This window comes from Balaenoptera musculus, chromosome 11 (assembly GCF_009873245.2).
Source record: "Balaenoptera musculus isolate JJ_BM4_2016_0621 chromosome 11, mBalMus1.pri.v3, whole genome shotgun sequence".
Classification (NCBI taxonomy): Eukaryota; Metazoa; Chordata; class Mammalia; order Artiodactyla; family Balaenopteridae; genus Balaenoptera; species Balaenoptera musculus.
Genome location: NC_045795.1, coordinates 38,125,501 through 38,147,582, shown reverse-complemented (window position 1 = coordinate 38,147,582; position 22,082 = coordinate 38,125,501). Strand labels below are relative to the sequence as shown.

The window sequence follows — 22,082 nt, the reverse complement described above, 5'->3', positions numbered from 1 at the left end:
GCTCCCACTTAGCAACCAGGGCTGCCCTACCCAAAGAATGCCCCCACAGTGTCCTGGAGGTGAGGCCTGCCGGTGCTCAGCTGTTCCAGGTCCCCAGGCAGCTTTGAGGTCTGAGACACCAGCTCTGATCTGAGAGTGCAAAACCCAGCTGGGGTTCCCTACTGCCCTGGGAGGAGGGAGGAGGCCCTGAACAGCTAGCTGCCTTCGTGGGAGACTCAATCTCTGCCCCATTGGTGCCCGGTGTCTGGAGTCCACGTGTCCTTCACAGAGAGACTTCCAGCATCTCCTCCTTGAAGTCCACCCTGTCCTGCTCCTGGCTCTGCAGAAGCTCTCTGCTGCTGCCTTTGTCCTGATTGATCTTCCTGGGTGTCTTCAGAAATCTGGAATTCAGGCCCCAGCTGCAAATCAGCCCCTGCTCCAGCTGCAGAGGGCTTCCAGGCCACCCCACCCCAGTTCCACTCCCCCTGGCATCTTGGCCCCTAGGCCACTCACCTGAACAGGAGTTTCTGCCCGGGTTCCTTCTTAATGATGTTCAGATTATGGTAGGGGCACAAGGCATGCGACATCTTCTCATAGGTCACGTTCACCCGCTTCTGGAAGGAAAAGCAGCCCCACATCACCCCCCAATCCCCACCCTGCTCCTTCCGGGCCTGGGAGGGAGCAGGTTGGACTGGACGGTTTCTTAAGCCCCTCAGCCCAGGGGTCTGTTAGGGAATATGAAAGTTCTCATGCGTTGGGAAGGAGAAAGGCAGGGGAAGGCCAGGGGGAGAAACAATGGGATGGTTCTGTCACCTACTTGACTGAGACCCATGGGGCAGGAGTGAATTGCATGTTGCTTTTAAATGGCAAATGTCACGAGTAGTAACAAATAAATATATAGTTAGTAGGAGAGACAGCATGGTGGGGTAGCATGAGGGCCTTGCCACCTAGCTGTGTGACTTTGACCAAGTCAGTTTTTCCTCTCTCTGGGGGGTGGACTGTGCAGAGTAGGGACAAAGAGGCTGGGCTTTGGTGTCAATTTAAGCCCCAGCTCCACCATTTGGCAGCTGTGTGACCTTGGATAAGTTTCTTTACCTCTTTGTACCTGTTGCCCCAGCTATAAAATGAAGATAAAAACATCAATCTCACAGATTTGTTGTGAGCATTAAATTAGCTAATCCATGAGAGCACTTAGCACAGGGTTTAACATGTGGTCTGTGCTCACTAAATGGAATTGCTGCTCTTGGGGCCTCAGTTTCCCTCCCTCCAGATAAGCACACCCAAACTTTAGTCATTTGCATCCTTCCAGCCACCAGCACTACCCAGAGGCCACAAAACAGGGTGGGGCCCAGAGCTACATGGTCTGGATTCAGGTCTCTGCTCTGCCACCTACTGGCTGCAAACACTGGGACAAGCTGATACGCCTCTCTGTGCCTCAGTTTCCCCATCTGAAAATATCTACCCCATGAGGTTGTTGTGAGGATTAAATGAGTTAATACAGGCAAAGCCCTCTGAGCAGTGCTTGGCAATCAAATGCTGTGCCATTTTAGGAGATACTATATATTGCAGATGATCATTATTGGTTCTTTGTTTTAATTTATTTAACTTATTTATTTATTTATTTATTTTTTTTTTAATTTTATAGCTACTTTTATTTTCATTTATTTATTTATTTTTGGCTGTGCTGGGTCTTCGGTTCGTGCGAGGGCTTTCTCTAGTTGCGGCAAGTGGGGGCCACTCTTCGTCGCGGTGCGGGGACCGCTCTTCATCGCGGTGCGCGGGCCTTTCACTATCGCGGCCCCTCCCGTTGCGGGGCACAGGCTCCAGACGCGCAGGCTCAGTAGTTGTGGCTCACGGGCCCAGCCGCTCCGTGGCATGTGGGATCTTCCCAGACCAGGGCTCGAACCCGTGTCCCCTGCATTAGCAGGCAGATTCTCAACCACTGCGCCACCAGGGAAGCCCTATTTATTTATTTTTGACCGTGTTGGGTCTTTGTTGCTGCGCATGGGCTTTCTCTAATGGCGGCGACCGGGGGCTACTCTTCGCTGTGGTGCGTGGGGCTTCTCATTGTGGTGGCTTCTCTTGTTGCAGAGCACGGGCTCTAGGCACGAGGGCTTCAGTAGTTGCAGCATGCGGACTCAGTAGTTGTGGCTTGCGGGCTGTAGAGCACAGGCTCAGTAGTTGTGGTACATGGGCTTAGTTGCTCCACAGCAGGTGGGATCTTCCCGGACCAGGGCTCGAACCCGTGTCCCCTGCATTGGCAGGCGGATTCTCAACCACTGCGCCACCAGGGAAGCCTGATCATTATTGTTAATTGTTTTCTTTAAAGACTCTTTTTAACCTAAATGAATTTATTTATAGACTAGCACACTGGTTTTATATCACCACTGTCAATCATGAGATTGACAAAGTAGTTAAATTTTGTAATCCTAATGCTTACTAAAATAAATACTTAATTATTAGAATTTGGAGTAAACCACCTAAAATCCCCTGGCAGACACCCATTTAGGTATGGGCACTCCTCATGTTAGGAATGCTGGCCTCGGTCATCCCCAGGCCTTTCCAGCCCTGACAGCTGATGATCCTGCGGGGCCTGAGACCTGGGTTTCTGTCCCAGCTTTCTCCAGGGTACCAGCTTCCTCATCTGGCTTAACAGCAAATGATGCACAATTCATGTAAGCGTGCTTTGAAAGCCTCAAATGCTAAGCAAAGGTGGAATTAAGCAATTAGAAGGCAAGATTATTGAGTTCCAGGGACAGTCCCCATCCTCAAGAAGTAACTGCCTGTCCCTCGGGATCTCCCAAAATAAAATGATCCCAACAACAGCCACTATGGAGAATATATGGAGGTTCCTTAAAAAACTAAAAATAGAATTACCATATGACCCAGCAATCCCACTACTGGGCATATACCCAGAGAAAACCATAATTCAAAAAGACACATGCACCCCAATGTTCACTGCAGCACTATTTACAATAGCCAGGTCATGGAAGCAACCTAAATGCCCATCGACAGAAGAATGGATAAAAAAGATGTGGTACCTATATACAATGGAATATTACTCAGCCATAAATTGGGAACAAAATTGGGTCATTTATAGAAACGTGGATGAACCTAGAGACTGTCATACAGAGTGAAGTAAGTCAGAAAGGGAAAAACAAATATCGTATATTAATGCATATATGTGGAACCTAGAAAAATGGTACAGATGAACCAGTTTGCAAGGCTTCTGAGACACAGATGTAGAGAACAATCGTATGGACGCCAAGGGGGGAAAGCGAGGGTGGGGAGTGGGGGGATGAATTGGGAGATTGGGACTGACATATATACACTAATATGTATAAAATAGATAACTAATAAGAACCTGCTATATAAAAACTAAATTAATAAAATTAAAAAAAAAAAAGAAAAAAAATTTTTAAAAAATGATCCCGACACTTCTGGGGCTGCTGGTGAAGCTCCCATCAGTTGAGGCCTGTCCCCTAGTGCTGAGGGGTCCACTGTGACCCCTGCCCTGTCATGTGTGTTGAGACCCTCCTGCCCACTGGCTGAGGTTCACCTTGTGGTTTCCCCAGAATCTGGCAAGCCCATTTGGATCCACAACTCAGAAGATCTTGGCATTATTGTCTTCCCACTTGATGTAGGACTCGTACCTGGTGTCAGAGAGCAGCTGATACTTGTAATCCCACAGCAGCTGGCAGTCTGCAGTTGAGCACAGAGGGTGCAGACGGGGTGTCTTCATGGAGCTGTGAGGACGAGCATGAGAAAGGTGCTCTGGGGCTCTCGAAGCTGGGGCCCAGGCGTGCAGCGGGATGGTGAAGACGACGGTACTAACAGAAACAGCCACACGTGGGCCTCATTACTCGTCTCATTCAATCATCCTGACTCTAAGAGGTGGAGACCTTTACCCCCAGGAAGGGATGAGGAAATGGGCTCAGAGAGGTATGGACATATCCCAGTCACCAGGCTCCTAAGGAGCAGGCGGAATGGGGAGCCTAACCCAGCTCTTCAGACACCAAAGCCAACGCCCTTCACCCGGGGGCAGGTGGCAGGGGCACTGGCCAGTGGCTGGTGGCTGGAACCCTGTCTCCAGGTCCCTCTCTGCCCCTGGCCCAGTCACTCAACCTCCTGGATCTCTATTAAATCAGGATTGTAACATCCATCCTATCCAGCCAGCACCCTAGCAGGAGGTTCTGGAAAATCGAATGTGCTATCATGAAGGGCAAGTGGCAGGGGGAGCCTGGGCGCAAGCTCTTAAGTCCCACCTGGGCCACCTGGCTCGGGTATGGGCGGCAGGTTACCGGACTTCTTCTGAGCCATAGTTTCCTCGTGTTGGATTAAGTAACATAATCAACCAAAAGACCCTTAGCACAGTGCCTGGTACAGAGTAAATGCTCAAAGAATGTTAAGCATTATAATAAAATTAAATAATTGTGTTTCAGTGACTCCCAGTCACTTTCAACCCAGGAGCTAAGCTTCTGCCCCCTCTGTGGTGTCTTAGGATAAATGTAGTGGCCCCGCCATGACTAGAAAACACACTTTGGGAAGGCAGTCAGCTTATCTATCAGTCCATCTTGGTACCTGTCTATTAGTCAGTCCTTTAACAATGAATGTGGAGAAGTATATCACCTGATTAGAGCTCAGGACCTAGAGTCAGACTGCCTGGATTCACACTTCAATTCTGCCACTTACTGCTGTGTGACCATGGGAAGGTCACTTAACCTCTCTGTGCCTCATTTTCCTTATCTGTAAAATGGGGCTGATAATAATGGAACCTCAGAGGGCTGTTGTGGGGTTAAATAAAAGCCTTAGAACCATGCCTGGCACATAGTAAACACTCAACTATTTAAAAATAAATAAAGTTTTTGGGCTTCCCTGGTGGCACAGTGGTTAAGAAGCCGCCTGCCAATGCAGGGGACACTGGTTCGAGCCCTGGTCCGGGAAGATCCCACATGCCACAGAGCAACTAAGCCCGCGAGCCACAACTACTGAAGCCCACATGCCTAGAGCCCTTGCTCCACAACAAGAGAAGCCACCACAATGAGAAGCCCACGCACCGCAACAAAGAGTAGCTCCCACTCGCCACAACTAGAGAAAGCCCGCATGCAGCAACAAAGACCCAAAGCAGCCAAAAATAAATTAATTTTTAAAAATTAATTATAAAGGGCTTCCCTGGTGGCACAGTGGTTAAGAATCTGCCTGCCAATGCAGGGGACACAGGTTCGAGCCCTGGTCCGGGAAGATCCCACATGCTGTAGAGCAGCTGAGCCTGTGTACCACAACTACTGAGCCTGCACTCTAGGGCCTGCAAGCCACAACTACTGAAGCCCGTGCACCTAGAGCCCGTGCTCTGCAGCAAGAGAAACTACCACAATGAGAAACCCGCGCACTGCAACAAAGAGTAGCCCCTGCTCACCACAACTAGAGAAAGCCCGTGAGCAGCAACAAAGACCCAACACAGCCAAAATAAATAAATAAATAAAATTATTAAAAAAAAATTAATTATAAAAATAAATAAAGTTTTAAAGGGGGAGGGGGCATACTCTAGGCCAGTCTGACTGTCTGAACTATGACTGGTAAATCGTCCCTGGCCTGGACATAGGGTGGGCTTGGCGATCCTGGGCAGCACTTTCTGCCTGCTGTGACCAGACTGTGACCAGCACACAGCACAGTCACTCCACACACCACTGCCCAGCACAGACCCTCTCATTCCCCAGATCAAAATAACCCTCCTCCTTGTCACCCACCCCTCTCTGGGACTCAGCCTCAGCACACCTCCCTCCTGTGTGCCAGGGGAGCACAGCCACCTACTCACCAGTGATCCTGCCATCAGTGGGGGCCTGTGGCATCGTGGGGAAGGAGGAGACCCCCTCAGCCCTGCAGCTGAGCTCCACACAGTGAGATAAACTGAGGGACTCCTGCCTGCTGAGGGGCCAGCTGGCCAGGCCAGGGGCATCCACATGGCTCAAGGAGCTGGCAAGCCCCAGGGCTGGTGGCTGCTGCAGGAGGCCCCGATCCCCTCTGCAAGCAGAGGAGCACCATCGATTCTTTGGGCCCAGAGCCTCCCCCCACCCAGACCCCCTCAGTGACATGCCCGGGAGCCCGTGGGGCTGCACTGCTAGTGCTCTCCCCACACCCAGCCCCTGGTTAGAAGGTCAGGGAAGCACTGGAGGGTGTGGGTGAGGGCCAGACAGCCCAGGTGCTAACCCTAGCTCCCAGACAAGTAACTTAGTTTCTCAAACCTGCTCCCTCATCTGTAAAATTGTTCACAATGCCAAGAGGTGACAGAGCCAGGTCCAGAACCCAGGTGCCCTCTTCATCCACCCAATAACTATTGATGGAGAACCTTCAATGAGACAGGCATTGTTCTAAGAATGTTGGAGACACATCACTAAAGTGAAAAGAGCTTCTGCCCTCATGGAGCTTACATTCTAGTGGGGTAGGGAGGGGGAGGAAGACAGATGATTAAAATAAAAAAGGACATAGAAGTAGTATACAATATGGGGGGAAGGGATAAAGCACTACTGTACAAGGCAAATAGGGAATTCTGGGAAAGGCCTCACAGACATGATAATGTTTGAACAGACACCTGAGGAGGTAGACAAGTGAGCTAATGTGGGCATGTAGAGAAGAGATTGCAAGGCAGAGGGAACAGTAAGTGCAAAGGCCCTGAGGCAGGAGTGTCTCTGGCTTGTTCAATGAGCAGGGAGGCTGGTGTGGCTGGAGAAGCATGAGCAAGAGGGAGAGCAGTGGGAGAGGACAGCTGAGGGCAGGGAGGTCGTTGTATGGACTGGGGCTTTGACGAGTGAGATGAGAGCCACTGGAAGATTTTGAGCAGAGAAGTGACGTGACCTGACTTATGAATCACTGGCTGCTCTGTTGAGAATAGATCATAGGAGATCAAGGGTGGAAGCAAGGAGACCAGTGAGGAGGTTCTCCAGAGGAGGCAGGGGCTGGACCCTGGGGAGCACTACAGGTGTGTGAAGTGGTTGGATTCTGGGTAGATCTTGAAGGTAAAGCCAGCAGGAGTTGTTGACAGTTGGGATGAGGATGAGAAAGAAAGAAAGTAATCAAAAATGACATCCAGCGTTTTGGCCCGAGCAATTGGAAGGTTGCAGCAGTAAGGACTGGGAGTGACATGAACAGCCCTGTGTGCAGGTCCCTGGAGACCCTGAGGAGAGCAATTTCCATGGAGAGATCAGGAGGAGAAGAGAGGGATGCCACATAACCCTCTGCTGGAGAGGAGAGCAGAGAAAGGGGGAGACGAGAGGCAAGGCCCCTCGGCTAGAGGACAGTCCCAGAGGGCAGGGGTGAGAGTTGGGGAGGCAGGGCAGGGGGAGATGGGGAGCTTGGCCCACACTACTGCCTCTTTCATCATTCTGCCTGGAAGAAGCTCTGCCCTCTGATGAGGCCAATCTGGGGGAGGGTCTCAGAGGTCCAAAGAGAGCCTCCTCACCTTCCAGGCAGCAGGGGAAGGGCTGAGTGGGCACCCTCTGCCTGCAAGCCCTTCCGAAAAAGGGCCCACGTGCTACGGCTTGCCTCTGGGTCTTGATGTACTGGAGCAACTCATACAGAACGTCAGCTGCGGGTGGGGCGGGAGGGCAGGCTGCTGACCAGGTGACAGCTGGCATGTCCCGTCACAAGATTCGTGCTGATGGAGATGCTAGGCAGAGGCCGTAGGATGGAAATGGGGAGGGGAGAGGGAGGGAGCAGGACAGCTCCCCACCCCACCCCCTGCTCCCCCGGGTTTGCATCAGAGAAACCAGTGAGTGACGCTGATCTGAACCCAGGGAGCGGAGTGGGAAGTCGTCTTTGGTGAGGATGCAAAGGGCTCAGCCGTTCATCTCAAAGTCCTGCTCCCTGGTGTGCTGCAGAGAATACTCCTGCTCAGCCAAGCGCAGCCAGCGCAGCTCGTCCTCGTTGCTCGAGAGCATGGGCTGGATGGGGTTGACGGAACCCCAAGGAGGTGCCCAGAGAGGAGGGCTTGGCTACGGGGTGCCTGTGACTCTCTGGCTCAAATCCCCTCACCTCACAGAGGAGACAGAGTTCAGCCTTCAGCATCCGACGAGGCACTTCCAGTCTGGTCGGGTGGCCCAGTGGCCAGACAGCCTCACAGGCTGTCTGCAGTCTGACTGCCCTTTGTTTCTCCACAGGCAGAACTACCTGGCTTGACTCTTGGGCTTGCAGTTTGCAAGCCGCAGGCCTGCGTGGGTGTTGGCATCTGGAAAACGGGGCTGGTGGTCGAGAACAGTGGAGCGTGTAAAAGTGGCAGTATTTGGGTGGGCGGGCTGTGTTCATCCCTGCCCTTTCTCTTGAGTTCTCCCCCAACTTCCTTCTTCCCTTTCCATCTGAGCCTCTTCCTCCTGTCCGCACACCCCTCCCCCAAGAGAAGGGTCTCACTTATCCGACTGTTGAACAATCACTGATCTCAGCCTTTCTGCCAAAAGCTATGTTAGGCGCTGAGGTCAACGGGGAAGTTACAACTTTTGAAGTTGCAGGCTGGAGGGGCAAACAGTGACGTGGAGCCCTTTCAGAGACGAGGAGCCGGTTTACATGATTTGAAGGCTGGGCACCTGCCCTAAAGCTAGGGCGCCTGAAATAGGGCCGGGCACGTGACTGAGGGCCAAGCGGCCCCGCCCCCGCCGTCCAGAATGGAGCCCGGGTCTCGCGGAGCTTGAACTCCCGGCTCGGCGTCTCTTCGCTCCACCGTGGCAGAGTGCCCAGGGCCCGAGGGGAGGGCGGCACGAGGCCCGGCCGCGCCCATGGCTAAACTGCCGCCGCGGGCTGGACTGACCCCGCCGGCTAAGCCCCGTCCGCCCTCCGGGCCGCGCGCCAGGTAAGTTGGCCCGGCCCCGGCGCCGCGTCCCCCGGCCTCCCGGCGAGACCAACTTTTGAGGCACTGGGGTTCGCTTCGAGCCGCCCCTGCTCTTTAGGAAGAGCTGTGCGCAGCATCTTCGTCCAGGGGAACTTCGGTCCGTCACCTCGCCCCTGCCCTCCGCCCGGCTTGCTCGGGCCGGCTGGGGTGAGCAAGGGGCCGACTTGCGCGTCCTGACGGGACTCGGGGAGGGGGAGGCGCAGGGTCCGGGCTGGAGTCGCAGCGCTCCTCCTCCTGACTGCTGGGAATCGAGGGGGCGCGGGGGGGGGGGGTCGTCTGTTCTGGGTCCCGGGGCTGGACCCGCTGCGTTGGGACTCAGCCTCTCAGCCTCCTAACCTCCCCTCCCCGCCCCCCTTACAGTAGGTTCCAATAATATTTAATTGCGTCTCGGGCTTAAAACTCATCCATAGTCTCGCAGGTCCCTTGATTCAGCCAAGTCCCTCCGTGCTCCTTCCTCTATTAGATAAAGTACCAGGGAGGAGGGGGCGGGGGAGGGGACTGGAGGGACCCCTGAAGCTCTGGCCTCGGCCGAAAAGGTCGTCTTCTGATGTTTTCATTTCCCTTGCTGAGCTGCTGCTTCTGGGTTAAATTCATTTTATTGCCTGTTCATTTTTAAAGAAAGACTGACAGAGTTACTCTAATAGATCAGGGGTCTGAGCTCAGAGTAGGTCAAAGGCACTCACAGGTAGGGAGGTGAATAAAAATAGAAGGAGGGTTGGCAAATACAGCCAGGACACCTGTGTTCATAGCATACTAATAAAGGCCAGAATCTCATTTATCTTTGGTGGGAAATTCTGATGGTGTCACAGGATCAAACTCAAACCGCATCCAAACCAGGTGATTTCCCCTGAGCATTCCGTAAAAGGAAGTATCTGTCCATGGTAGGAGTGGCTGGGCAGCTTTGAATGGTGGAGGAGAGGAGCTTGCCTAGAATGGAACCAAAGATCTGCTCACGTGTTCCCGTGTGAAGACGCACATGGACATAAAACCTATACCGTTCCTATGAAGGCTCAGTCTCATGTTTATTCTTCCAGACACACTCCCAGCATCATTTATTGGGAGCAGGAGCCGATGGGGTCCAGCGAGCTTCCCAGCATGAGACAAGCACTTTCCTAGAGCTTCCAAATAGTTCTTTAAAAATCGTTACTTTAAAAATCGTTACTTTAAAAATCGTTTGTGAGTTGTATTTTCATTGTACTTCAAAGACTTCCTGTTTATCTCCAGGTCTCTGGTAGCAGCGTAGCATTTTGTTTGAACCCTTGGTTTGTCTTAAGGATACCCTGGTTTTGGAGGTTTTGATTAAAAAGTGCCTTGTACTACAGGGTTTCTTGATCTGCAGTTGGACTTCTGATTTTAAAATACCACATTCCAGTTAGTAGGAAGCAAAGATGTTATCTGTTTCTACAGAAGTTTTATGTAGTATTCTAGGAAATAGAGGCTTTGATTCTTCCCATCATCAGATGATTTGAGTCCACCTTCGTGACCAAACACTTTCACATTATACTGACTAGAAGGAATAATCACAGAGGAAAAAAAATGGGTTGATGGTGGGATCTTTATTCTTATCTGCATTTGAATCTTTTGGAACCCAACTGAATGTATTTGTGTGGTTTGCACCATGCGTTTCTCTGTCTTCTCTTCACGAGTTCCCTCAAAGAGAACACTCTGGACCTCGAAGGCCACCTTTATTCACATAAAGGATTTTTCCATTTGGAGGTAAACATGTTGGGAGGTGAAGAGTTAATATTGTGTAGAATCAATGTCCCACATTTTCAGAGGGGCCTCAATCCAGAACAAAGAATGAGAAGAGGACTCTGATGGTACCAGCTCCACCGACTGGGAGAAAGTCTCTCTGCCAGTTGGGAAAGTCACTTCATGAGTCTTTGTATTTTTTAATCAGAGATATAACCAGAGGATCTGTATTTTATGCATTTTGAAGAGAAAAGAGGCTGAATTTGGCTTCTATATTTACTTTTTCCATGTTTCTCATGTTAATATTTTTTTAAAAAACCAACAAAAACCCCTTTGGATCCCTGCAATAGCCCAAAGTCATACTGCCTTGGCAACAGTAGCTAGTCCACTGGAGTCTCCAAATATCAAGACAGAAAATTTTAAATGCACTTCCAGGGACTTCCCTGGCGGTCCAGTGGTTAAGACTCTGTGCTTCCACTACAGGGGGCACGGGTTCCATCCCTAGTCGGGAAACTAAGATCCCACATGCTGCATGGCTTGGCCAAAAAACAAAAACATAAAATGCACTTCCAATAAAATGTCACATTTTTAAAGACCATCCTATAGTGCATTAGAACTAACCTTCCGGGCTTCCCTGCTGGCACAGTGGTTAAGAATCCACCTGCTAAGGCAGGGGACATGGGTTCGAGCTCTGGCCTGGGAAGATCCCACATGCCGCGGAGCAACTAAGCCCGTGCACCACAACTACTGAGCCTGCTCTCTAGAGCCCGCGAGCCACAGCTCCTGAGCCCGTGTGCCACAACTACTGAAGCCTGTGCACCTAGAGCCCGTGCTTCACAACAAGAGAAGCCACAGCAATGAGAAGCCCATGCACCGCAATGAAGAGTAGCCCCTGCTCACCGAAACTAGAGAAAGCCTGTGCGCAGGAATGAAGACCCAGTGCAACCAAAAATAAATTTAATTAATTAATTAATTAATTAAAAAAAAAAAAAAGATCCTGTGGCTTGCCGGATCTTAGTTCTCCGACCAGGGATTGAACCGAGGCCCTCGGTGGTGAAAACACCAAGTCCTAACCACTGGACCACCAGGGAATTCCCTAGTAACTAGTTTTTTTGTTGTTGTTGTTTTTTGTTGTTTTTGTTTTTTTTATTTTTTAAACATCTTTATTGAAGTATAATTGCTTTACAATGGTGTGTTAGTTTCTGCTTTATAACAAAGTGAATCAGTTATACATATACATATGTTCCCATATCTCTTCCCTCTTGCATCTCCCTCCCTCCCACCCTCCCTATCCCACCCCTCTAGGTGGTCACAAAGCACCTAGCTGATCTCCCTGTGCTATGCGGCTGCTTCCCACTAGCTATCTATTTTACATTTGGTAGTGTATATATCTCCATGACACTCTCTCACCCTGTCACATCTCACCCCTCTCCCTCCCCATAAGTAACTAGTTTTTAAAGCTAATGAATTTCTTCTTTAACCCTACTTATCGCTTATCGGCATAACGTGCTGCTTTCCCCCCACCCCCTCAGGCCGTGTCTCTCTCAGGGCTGATTGCAATTCCCACAAGATGCATTCACTTTATTTTATTTTATTTTTTTAACTTTTTATTTTATATTGGGGTATAGCCAATTAACACTGTTGTGATAATTTCAGATGCACAGCAAAGCGACTCAGCCATACATATACATGTGTCCATTCTCCCCCAAACTCCCCTCCCATCCAGGTTGCCACATAACATTGAGCAGAGTTCCGTGTGCTATATGTTAGGTCCTTGTTGGTTATCCATCTTAAATATAGCAGTGTGTACATGTCGATCCCAAACTCCCTGACTATCCCTTCCCCCCACCCTTCCCCCCTGGTAACCATAAATTCGTTCTCTAAGTCTATGAGTCTGTTTCTGTTTTGTAAATGAGTTCCTTTGTATCATTTCTTTTTAGATTCCGCATATAAGGGATATCATGTGATATTTCTCTTTCTCTGTCTGACTTACTTCACTCAGTATGACAATCTCTAGGTCCATCCATGTTGCTGCAAATGGCATTATTTCATTCTTTTTAATGGCTGAGTAATATTCCATTATATGCATGTACTACATCTTCCGTTAACCATTCCTCTGTTGCATGGACATTTAGGTTGCTTCCATGTCTTGGCTATTGTAAACAGTGCTGCAGTGAACATTGGGGTGTATGTATCCTTTCGGACCATGTTTTTCTCTGGATATATGCCCAGGAGCGGGATTGCAGGGTCAGATGGTAGCTCTATTTTTAGTTTTTTAAGGCACCTCCATACTGTTCTCCATAGTGGCTGTACCAATTTACATTCCCACCAACAGTGCAAGAGGGTTCCCTTTTCTCCACACCCTCTCCAGCATTTATTGTTTGTGGAATTTTTGCTGATAGCCATTTTGACTGGTGTGAGGTGATATCTCATTGTAGTTTTGATTTGCATTTCTCTAAAGCTAGCGATGTTGAACATCTTTTCATGTGCCTCTTGGCCATCTATATATCTTCTTTGGAGAAATGTCTATTTAGGTTTTCTGCCCACTTTTTGATTGGGTTGTTTGTTTTGATGTTATTAAGCCTCATGAGCTGTTTGTAAATTTTGGAGACTAATCCCTTATTGGTCACATCATTTACAAATATTTTCTCCCAATCTGTGTGTTGTCTTTTCATTTTGTTTATGGTTTCCTTTGCTGTGCAAAAGCTTTTGCGTTTAATTAGGTCCCATTTGTTTATTTTTGTTTTTATTTCCATTATTCTCGGAGATGGACCGAAAAAGATATTCCTGTGATTTATGTCAGAGAGTGTTCTGCCTATGTTTTTCTCTAGGGCTTTTATAGTGTCCAGTCTCACATTTAGGTCTTTAATCCATTTTGAGCGTATTTTTGTGAATGGTGTTAAAGAATGATCTAATTTCATTTTTTTACATGTAGCTGACCAGTTTCCCCAGCACCGTTTGTTGAAAAGACTGTCTTTCCACCATGGTATAGTCTTGCCTCCTTTGTTTTGTACAGATGCGTTCACTTTAAATCTACCCATTCGCCTATCTTCTCTTCCAGGTAGCTATAGAGTCCACTGCCCGAAATGGAGACCCCAGGAACAGCTGTTCCCTGCACTACATCTACCCCTAGCAGCCCAGCGAGTACCTGAAGGCCTTGGTGGCCGTGGGGGAGATTTGCCAGGACTGTTACAGGTATGAGACTCCCCATCTCTGTGGGTTCCCGTGGCCCCTGACTGACCCTGGGCAGAAGAATGGAAATTAAGTCATTGCTGAGGCTCATGAGGAGACAGAGTAAAGCCTGGCCCCAAACGTGTCATCGTCTCCACACCTAGAGAAACTGAGTTTATACCAAGCTCACACTGGGCACCAAAAAAATCCTTTCTTAGCTTTCTTCTCTTACTTGGCTGGCAGGACCACTGGATAGCGATTTTGGTTTCCCTTTTGTAAGGTTTCAGTATGTGCTTTGCTACGCAAAGTTTGGTGCATGGACCAGCAGTGTAAGGTCACCTAGGAACTTAGAACATCAGGCCCCACTTGAGAATCGGAATCAGCATCTCCAGCGTAACACGATTCCCAGATGATTCGTGTGCACTTTGGAGTTGGAGAAGCACCAGTTTAGTGGGCACTGTTCTGTCTGATCCTCACATTAACCCTTCTGTCATGGGTGTTGTTTACCAGCAGAGGAAAACCATGCAGGGAGGTAAAGTGCCCTGTCGCACATCCAGAAGCAGGATTTAAACCCAGATCCAGCTCATTCCACAGCGTAAGCTCGTAATCATGGATTTCACTGACCTTAAAAGCTATTGGTAACTTTAGCAGAGGGTGTGTGTCTGCCCATGTGCATGTGTGTGTGTGTTTGTATGTGTGCATATAGAAAACACGATTTTGAGATCAGATGAGATCAGATCAGTATTATATTTATTTTTACTTGGTGGAAAACATTGACCTTTCCCACCAAGAGAATTCCCTGTAAGAAATGATTTACATAAGTCACATCAAACTGGATTTATTCTGCCTTTCCAGTATTTCCAGACTGAGGTGATATCGTGCACATGTTTGATCCAGAAGGCTCTTTGAGGGAGAACTAGCGTAAATATAAATATGAGTAAATCTCAGCTGACTGCCTGGCATGATGGTAAAAGAGGGCAAGTTAGTAATGAGCAGCAACTAACTGACCTGTTAAACCAGGAAAATAAAGAAAGTGACTCTGTCCTCCGGTTTCAGAGAGATTTCATGGGATAGCCTGATTTCTGTTCTTTCTAGTCTCATAATTGGTGATAATCGTATTAAAAACTTGATACCCCAGCACCATAGGGAGTGACACAACCTAGTGACCAGAAGGTGCAAAGAAACCAACAGGACAGGTAATAGGAAAGTTTCCATCAGTGTCCTTCCCGCTGGCGAGTCTCTGGATTCGGCTTGGTCATCGCCAGTAACTCAAATGGGTTTGAAGCCAGTCGGGGATGAATGAACAGGTCCAATCAAATCAGACAGCTCTAAACACTAGGCTCCTGCTGACATTTCCCCTCTTACACATTTGGAATAAAGGACAATAATAACATTTTGTGTGTGTGTGTGTGTGTGTGGCCATGCCACGCAGCTTGTGGGATCTTAGTTCTCTGACCAGGGATTGAACCCGTGCCCTCAGCAGTGAAAGCGTGGAGTCCTAACTACTGGACTGCCAGGGAATTCCCAATAATAGCATTTTAAATTATCTTGTTGAAGTAGTACTTATACTTGCGATATTGTCTGTGAAGACAATTGGAATCTCAGCTCTGATTTCTTCAGGCCCCAATTCGGGGAGGATTCTTAGAGAGGCTCATGTCATGGAGATTTCTGCCAAGGAGGGAAAAGATGGACAGATTGCATCCCCACTGTCAGAAACCCCTCCAAATGTCCCCAAGACACCAACACAGTAATTCTCTCCTTCTGTCTATAATGCACACAATTTATTGAGGGGACAGTCCTTTCCCTGATGTATATCCCTGGCAGCTTTGTCATAAATTAACTGACCTCATATGTGTGGTTTTTTCCTGGGCTCTCTGTTGTATTCCTCTGGCCCATGTGCTTCTTTTTGTGCCATTTCTACACTGTTTGGTTACTGTAGCTTTGTAATATGGTTTCAAGTCAGTGAGTGAGTTTCCTCCAGCTGCTGTTCTCCTTTCTCAGGATCCCCTTGGCTGTTTGGGGTCCTTTGTGGTTCCATACAAATGTCAGGATTGTTTGTTCAGCCTCTGTGAAAAATTCCATTGGAATTTTGATAGGAATTGCATTGAATGTGCACACTGTTTTGGGTAGAATGGACATTTTAGCACTACTAATTCTTTCCATTCATGAGCACAGGATATCTTTCCATTTATTTGCGCCTTCAGTTTCTTCATCGAATGTCTTAAGGTTTTCAGTCTGCAGCTCTTTCATGTCTTGGGTTAAATTTATTCCTAGGTAGTTGATTCTTTTGATGTTATTGTAAATGGGATTGTTTTCCTGATTTCTCTCTCTGATGGTTCATTATTAGTGTAGAAAAACACAACTGATTTTTATGTATTGATTTTGTATCCTGCAGCTTTACTGAATTCATTTATTGGTTCTAACAGTTTGTTGGTGATTTAATACAGAAAACTGGAATTAGAAATCCCACTGTTTCTACCACATCCAGGTCATCCACAACACCCAAGACATAGTGGCTACTAATATAATCTTCCCACAGTGTCCCTTAAAAACATGTGAAGTCCTACATGGGTGAATTGCATCATCATTTTGGGTGAGCAGGATCTGGGTAGGGCTTGGCCTCTACAGCAAAGGTTGTTGTCTTCTCTACATTTCTGTCCTTTTATTGACATGATTGTTTTGAAAAGTAATTTATTTACCAGTAATTTCAAACGTATAGAAAATTTAAAATAGCAGTACAAAGTACTCACATTTGCCACTGTACACAAAACACTTCAATGTCCCAAAATAGGGACACTCTTCCGGGGAACCAGCATGAAACCTCCACGTGAGGAAAATATTATGGTTTCCACATTATGATCCAATCCACAGGCCCACTTGAACTTTCACCAGCTGCCCCAACTCTAGGGAAATGTCTGTTTTCTTTCTGATCCTGTTTTGTTCTTCTAAAACCATGAGTGATACTTTCCCTCATTATCACAACCTTGCTGGATTGAAAGTGCACAGAATGAGTAAGATCTGGGTGACCTTTTCTGTATTGTAATATGTATCAGTACTTCATTCATTTTTTATTGTGATTAAATGTACATAACATTTACCATTTAAACCATTTTAAGTACACAGTTCTGTGGCACTAACCACACTCATATTGTTGTACAAATATCCTCACCATCCACGTTCAGATCTTTTCCATTTTCACCAGTGAAACTCTGTAGCCATTAAACACTAATTCCCCTCAGCAACTGCATTCTACTTTCTGCCTTTGAATTTGACTTCTCTGGATACCTAATATAAGTGGAATCATATCATTTTTGTTCTTTTGTGACAGGGTTATTTCACTTATCATAATGGATCAAGGTTAATATATGTTGTAGCACATGTCAGAATTTCCTTAGTTTGTAAGGCTCAATTTTCAATGCTTTTTGTGTATACCACATTTAGTTTATCCACTCATCCATTGACACTTGGTTCGCTTCCACCTTTTGCTATTGTGATTAATATTGCTATGAAGGTGAGTGTACCCGTATCTGTTCCAGTCCCTGCTTTCAATCTTTTGGGTACACCCTGATGTGGAATTGACGGATCATATGTTAATCCTGTGTTGAAAGTTTTTGAGGAACTGCCATACTGTTTTCAACAGAGGCTACATCATTTCACTTGATTCCTTTTAAGGCAGAATAATATGGATCAGCCTCCATGTCACTTATCCATTTACCCATTGGTGGACATTAGCATTGTTTCTACCTTTTGGCTATCGTGAACAGTACTGCTGTCAATAGATGTGTACACCTGTTTTCAATTCTTTGGGTTCTATATCTAGGGGTGGAGTTGTTGAACCATAGATAATTGTATATTCATAGAGTAAACAGAGGTTGCACCATTTTCCATTTCCACAATAAGGTTTAAAAGTTCCAGTGTCTCTGCATTGTTGCCAACATTTGTTATTTTTAATTTTCTTGATTATACCCATTTTAGCATGTGTGAAGGCATTATTATTGCATTGTGGTTTTAAGTTGCATTTCCATCATATCTTTTCAGCTGCTTGTTGACCATCTGCATGTCTTGTTTGGGGAAGGGTCTATTTAAGTCCTTTGTCCACATTTAAAATTGGGTTATTTGTCTTTGTTGATGAGTTGTGAAAGTTCTTGATACACACTGGATAAAGACTCGTCAGATATAAATATAATGTGAAATTATTTTCTTCCGTTCTGTGGGCTGTCATGTCACTTTCTAAATTGCATTTTTTTGATGCACAAAGGTTTTTAATTTAAGGAAATATAATTTTTTTCTTTTGGTTGCTGGTTATGAAGGTTTATCCCTATGTTTTATTAGAGATTTTACACAGTCGGCCCTCAGTATCCATGAGGGATTGGTTCCAGGACACCCCACAGATACCAAAATCCATGGACGCTCAAATCTCTTATATAAAATGATATAGTATTTGCAAATAACCTAGGTACATCTTCCTGTATACTTCAAATCATTCCTAGATTGTGTATAAGAACTAATGCAATATAAATGCTATATAAATGTTGTAAAAACAATGTGAATGTTATGTAAATAGTTGCTGGAATGTGGTAAATTCAAGTTTTTCCTTTTGAAACTTTTTGGCATTTTTTTCTAATAGTTTTTGATCTGGCATTGGTTGAATCCATTGATGTGGAACCCGTGGATTCAAGGGGCTGAGTAAAATTTTACTTTTTACATTTAAGCCTTTTATGTATTTTGAGATGCTTTGTGTATGTGGTATGAGGTAAGGGTCCAATTTCATTCCTCTGCATGTGGTTAGCCAGTCACCTAGCACCATTTGTTGAAAACACCATTTCCCCCCATTTTAATGCTGTTGACTGTAGTCTGAAATCCGTTCATTGTAGATGAATGCGTTTATTTCTAGGATCTCCATTCAGTTGCATTCATCTGTATGTATATCTTCATGCCAGTATCACAGTGTTTTATTTAATGTTGCTGTGTGCTGTGTTGATTTTCTTTCTAAAAATTGTTGTAGCTCTTTAGGTTCTCTTGAAATTCCACATTTCAGGGTGTCATATTCTGCTCCCTTTCACATGGATGTACCCCAGTTTGCTTATGCATCATCTACTGAAGACATCCTAATTCCTGTAAGGTTTAGACATTATGAGTAGAGGTTCTGTGCGTAATAGCATCCTTGTTTTTGTTTGGATACAGTTTTCCAAAGCAGTTGTGTGAATACTGGAGGCATGATGGATGGATCTCAAGGTGTGAGACCTGTTTGGCTTTGGAAAATACTGCCAGCCTGTATCTCAAGAGGCCGTCTATGTGTTCCATCAGCAATGAGGAAGAGTTGCTGTTGTTCCCCATCCTCCAGTAATCGGTATTGTCATTTTGGGAGGAGGTTAGCAGCTCTAATAGGTGTGTGGTGCTGTCTTGTTGTTTTATTTATTTATTTATTTTTAATTTATTTATTTTTTTATTTTTGGCTGTGTTGGGTCTTTGTTGCTGCGCGGGCTTTCTCTCTAGTTGCGGCGAGCAGGGACTACTCTTCGTTGCGGTTCGTGGGCTTCTCATTGCAGTAGCTTCTCTTGTTGAAGAGCACGGGCTCTAGGCACACGGGCTTCAGTAGTTGTGGCACACGGGCTCAGTAGTTGTGGCTCGCGGGCTCTAGAGCGCAGGCTCAGTAGTTGTGGCTCACGAGCTTAGTTGTTCCGCAGCATGTGGGATCTTCCTGGACCAGGGCACAAACCCATGTCCCCTGCATTGGCAGGTGGGTTCTTAACCACTGCGCCACCAGGGAAGTCCCTGTCTTGTTGTTTTAATTTGTAATTCCCTAATGATATACGACATTGATCATATTTTTGTCCACTTATTTATTATCTGTATATCTTCTTTGGTCAGGTTTCAGATCTTTACCCATCTGTAATGAAGGTGTTTGCTTTATAGTTGTACAAATTCTTTATCAGATATGCATTTTGCAAATATTTTTTCTCCCAATTTGTGGCTTGTCTTTTGGTTTTCTGAGAGTTTAAAGTTTTAAATTTTTAAAGTCCATGTTCAAAATTGTATTTCTTTTGTGGATAGGCTTTTGAGGTTTTGTGTTAAAATTCACCAAGCCCAAGGTGATGTAGATTTCCTTCTATGCTTTCATCTACAATTTTTATAGTTTTGCATTTTAAATTTGTCTATGGACAATTTTGAGTGAATGTTGGTGTAAGTTGTAAAGTTTGTGTCTACAGTCTTTTGATTGCATATGGTTTCCAATTAACTATTCTATAACTGTTTTTGGAGAAGTCATGGGATATGTGGCTCCATTTCAGTTTGAATTTCCAAATTTAGTGGTTTCTGCAGGCTTGCCAGCTGGGAGCATGGGCTTCACGGAACTGAGAGGTTGCGGCCTGCACTTCCCAGCTGGCCAGCAGGTGGCACCAAGCCTGCCTCTCTGACCCTTGAGGTGCATACGTATTCCCTCCCTCCTGTCACAGCCCAGGGTCTGAGTGTCCGCTCCCTCCTGTCACAGCCCATTGCCTTTCGACAATGTTGAAGGTGACCTGAAAGTCCAGAAATCCCCTTACCCTCTGTGTCTGGGAAACTGCTTCCCTTAAACACCCTTCCCCGCAAAGGCTCTGCTGAGGCTCAGGATCCCCCCTTTCCTGACCAGGCCACACAGACCCAGTCCCTCCCCCGGCTCATCAGCCAGGAAATGACGCGCGCCTTCCCAGGATCAGTCAGAACAACAGCTAGTGACCCACTCATTCCCCTCCTCCCCGGCCCAAACCATAGCCACTGCCCTCCACCTTGGGCAGAAGCCCCACTCAGGGCATCTCCCCAGTCGAGGCCTCTGATCCACGTGCCATCAGACCACTTTTCATGCCAGCCCCACACCCAGGCCTTTATACTTGTGTTTACACCTCTCCATGGAGAAGCCTCCTTTACCCCAACTATCCAGATGTTTACAGACCTTGTCTCTTTTCCTCGAGCTTTTCAGTCTCAGAATTACCTGACTGTCACCACTCACAGTCCCTGCAGAGCCCAGAGATTTCTCCTTGAAGGAAAGGTTCTGGAGAAATCAGAGGGATAAATAAAGATGCCCAAGAGGGTGAAGAGTAAGTGTTTTCTGGTTAGAATTTTAAAGTCCTCCAACTAATAGATCATTTGCTTTCTAATAACATGTTGTTCCTGAATTTTAATGGGGGAAATTCTTTATCTCATAAATATGCCAAGTGGGAAGTCCATTTAAAAAAATGTTATTGAGGTAACTCTGAGGGTTTGCAAAGAATGAGGACACAACGTCCTTTGTTCAGACTGGCTGAGAGCTTTCCGCCAGGGGCCTCGGCCCCTCGGAGGGCGGGGCGGCCACGACCCTCCTCCCACAGGTGGGCCTCCTCAAGTGCATCCTGCACACGGGCCCAGTGCCTTCACAGAATCCTGGATTGGCCAATGGCAGGCAGCTGGCTAGAGATGCGGACAAGAGAAAACTGCCCAACAGCCTGGGACCACCCTGTGGCATGGCCTCAGGACCCTGGTCCAGCCCAACAGCACCTCTGTGGAGCCACACACCAGGCCAAGAGCTCTTCTGGTCTGGGATAAGGCAGGAAACCCGTGAGTTGAAAGGAGAAGGAGATCGCCTCATCCACCAGAGGGCAGACAGCAGAAACAAGAAGAACTACAGTTCTGCAGCCTGGGGAAGGAAAACCACATTCACAGAAAGATAGACAAAATGAAAAGGCAGAGGACTTTGTACCAGATGAAGGAACAAGATAAAACCCCAGAAAAATAACTAAATAAAGTGGAGCTAGGCAACCTTACAGAAAAAGAATTCAGAATAACAATAGTGAAGATGATCCAGGACCTTGGAAAAAGAATGGAGGCAAAGATCGACAAGATGCAAGAAATGTTTAACAAAGTCCTAGAAGAATTAAAGAACAAACACCTAGAAGAATTAAAGAACAAACAAACAGAGATGAACAATACAATAACTGAAATGAAAAATACACTAGAAGGAATCAATAGCAGAATAACTGAGGCAGAAGAACGGATAAGTGACCTGGAAGACAGAATGGTGGAATTCACTGCCACGGAACAGAAAGAAAAACGAATGAAAAGAAATGAAAGACAGCCTAAGAGACCTCTGGGACAACATTAAACGCACCAACATTCACATTATAGGGGTCCCAGAAGGAGAAGAGAGAGAGAAAGGACCCAAGAAAATATTTGAAGAGATTATAGTCGAAAAATTCCCTAACATGGGAAAGGATATAGCCACCCAAGTCCAGGAAGCGCAGAGAGTCCCAGGCAGCATAAACCCAAGGAGAAACACGCCGAGACACATAGTAATCAAATTGACAAAAATTAAAGACAAAGAAAAATTAGTGAAAGCAACAAGGGAAAATCG

At 46.7% G+C, this 22,082-nt stretch overlaps 1 protein-coding gene across 1 annotated transcript in view; it reads right to left on the bottom strand.

Moving 5' to 3' along the window:
* Positions 1 to 262: 262 nt before the first annotated feature.
* The window catches only part of ETV7 (ETS variant transcription factor 7), a 42,387-nt gene continuing 20,567 nt past the window's right edge, over positions 263 to 22,082 (bottom strand). Inside the window, 6 exon segments of the mRNA XM_036870152.1 lie at positions 263 to 380; positions 493 to 593; positions 3,539 to 3,681; positions 5,795 to 6,000; positions 7,118 to 7,214; positions 7,436 to 7,561. Coding sequence (XP_036726047.1) covers positions 263 to 380; positions 493 to 593; positions 3,539 to 3,681; positions 5,795 to 6,000; positions 7,118 to 7,214; positions 7,436 to 7,561 — 791 coding nt within the window.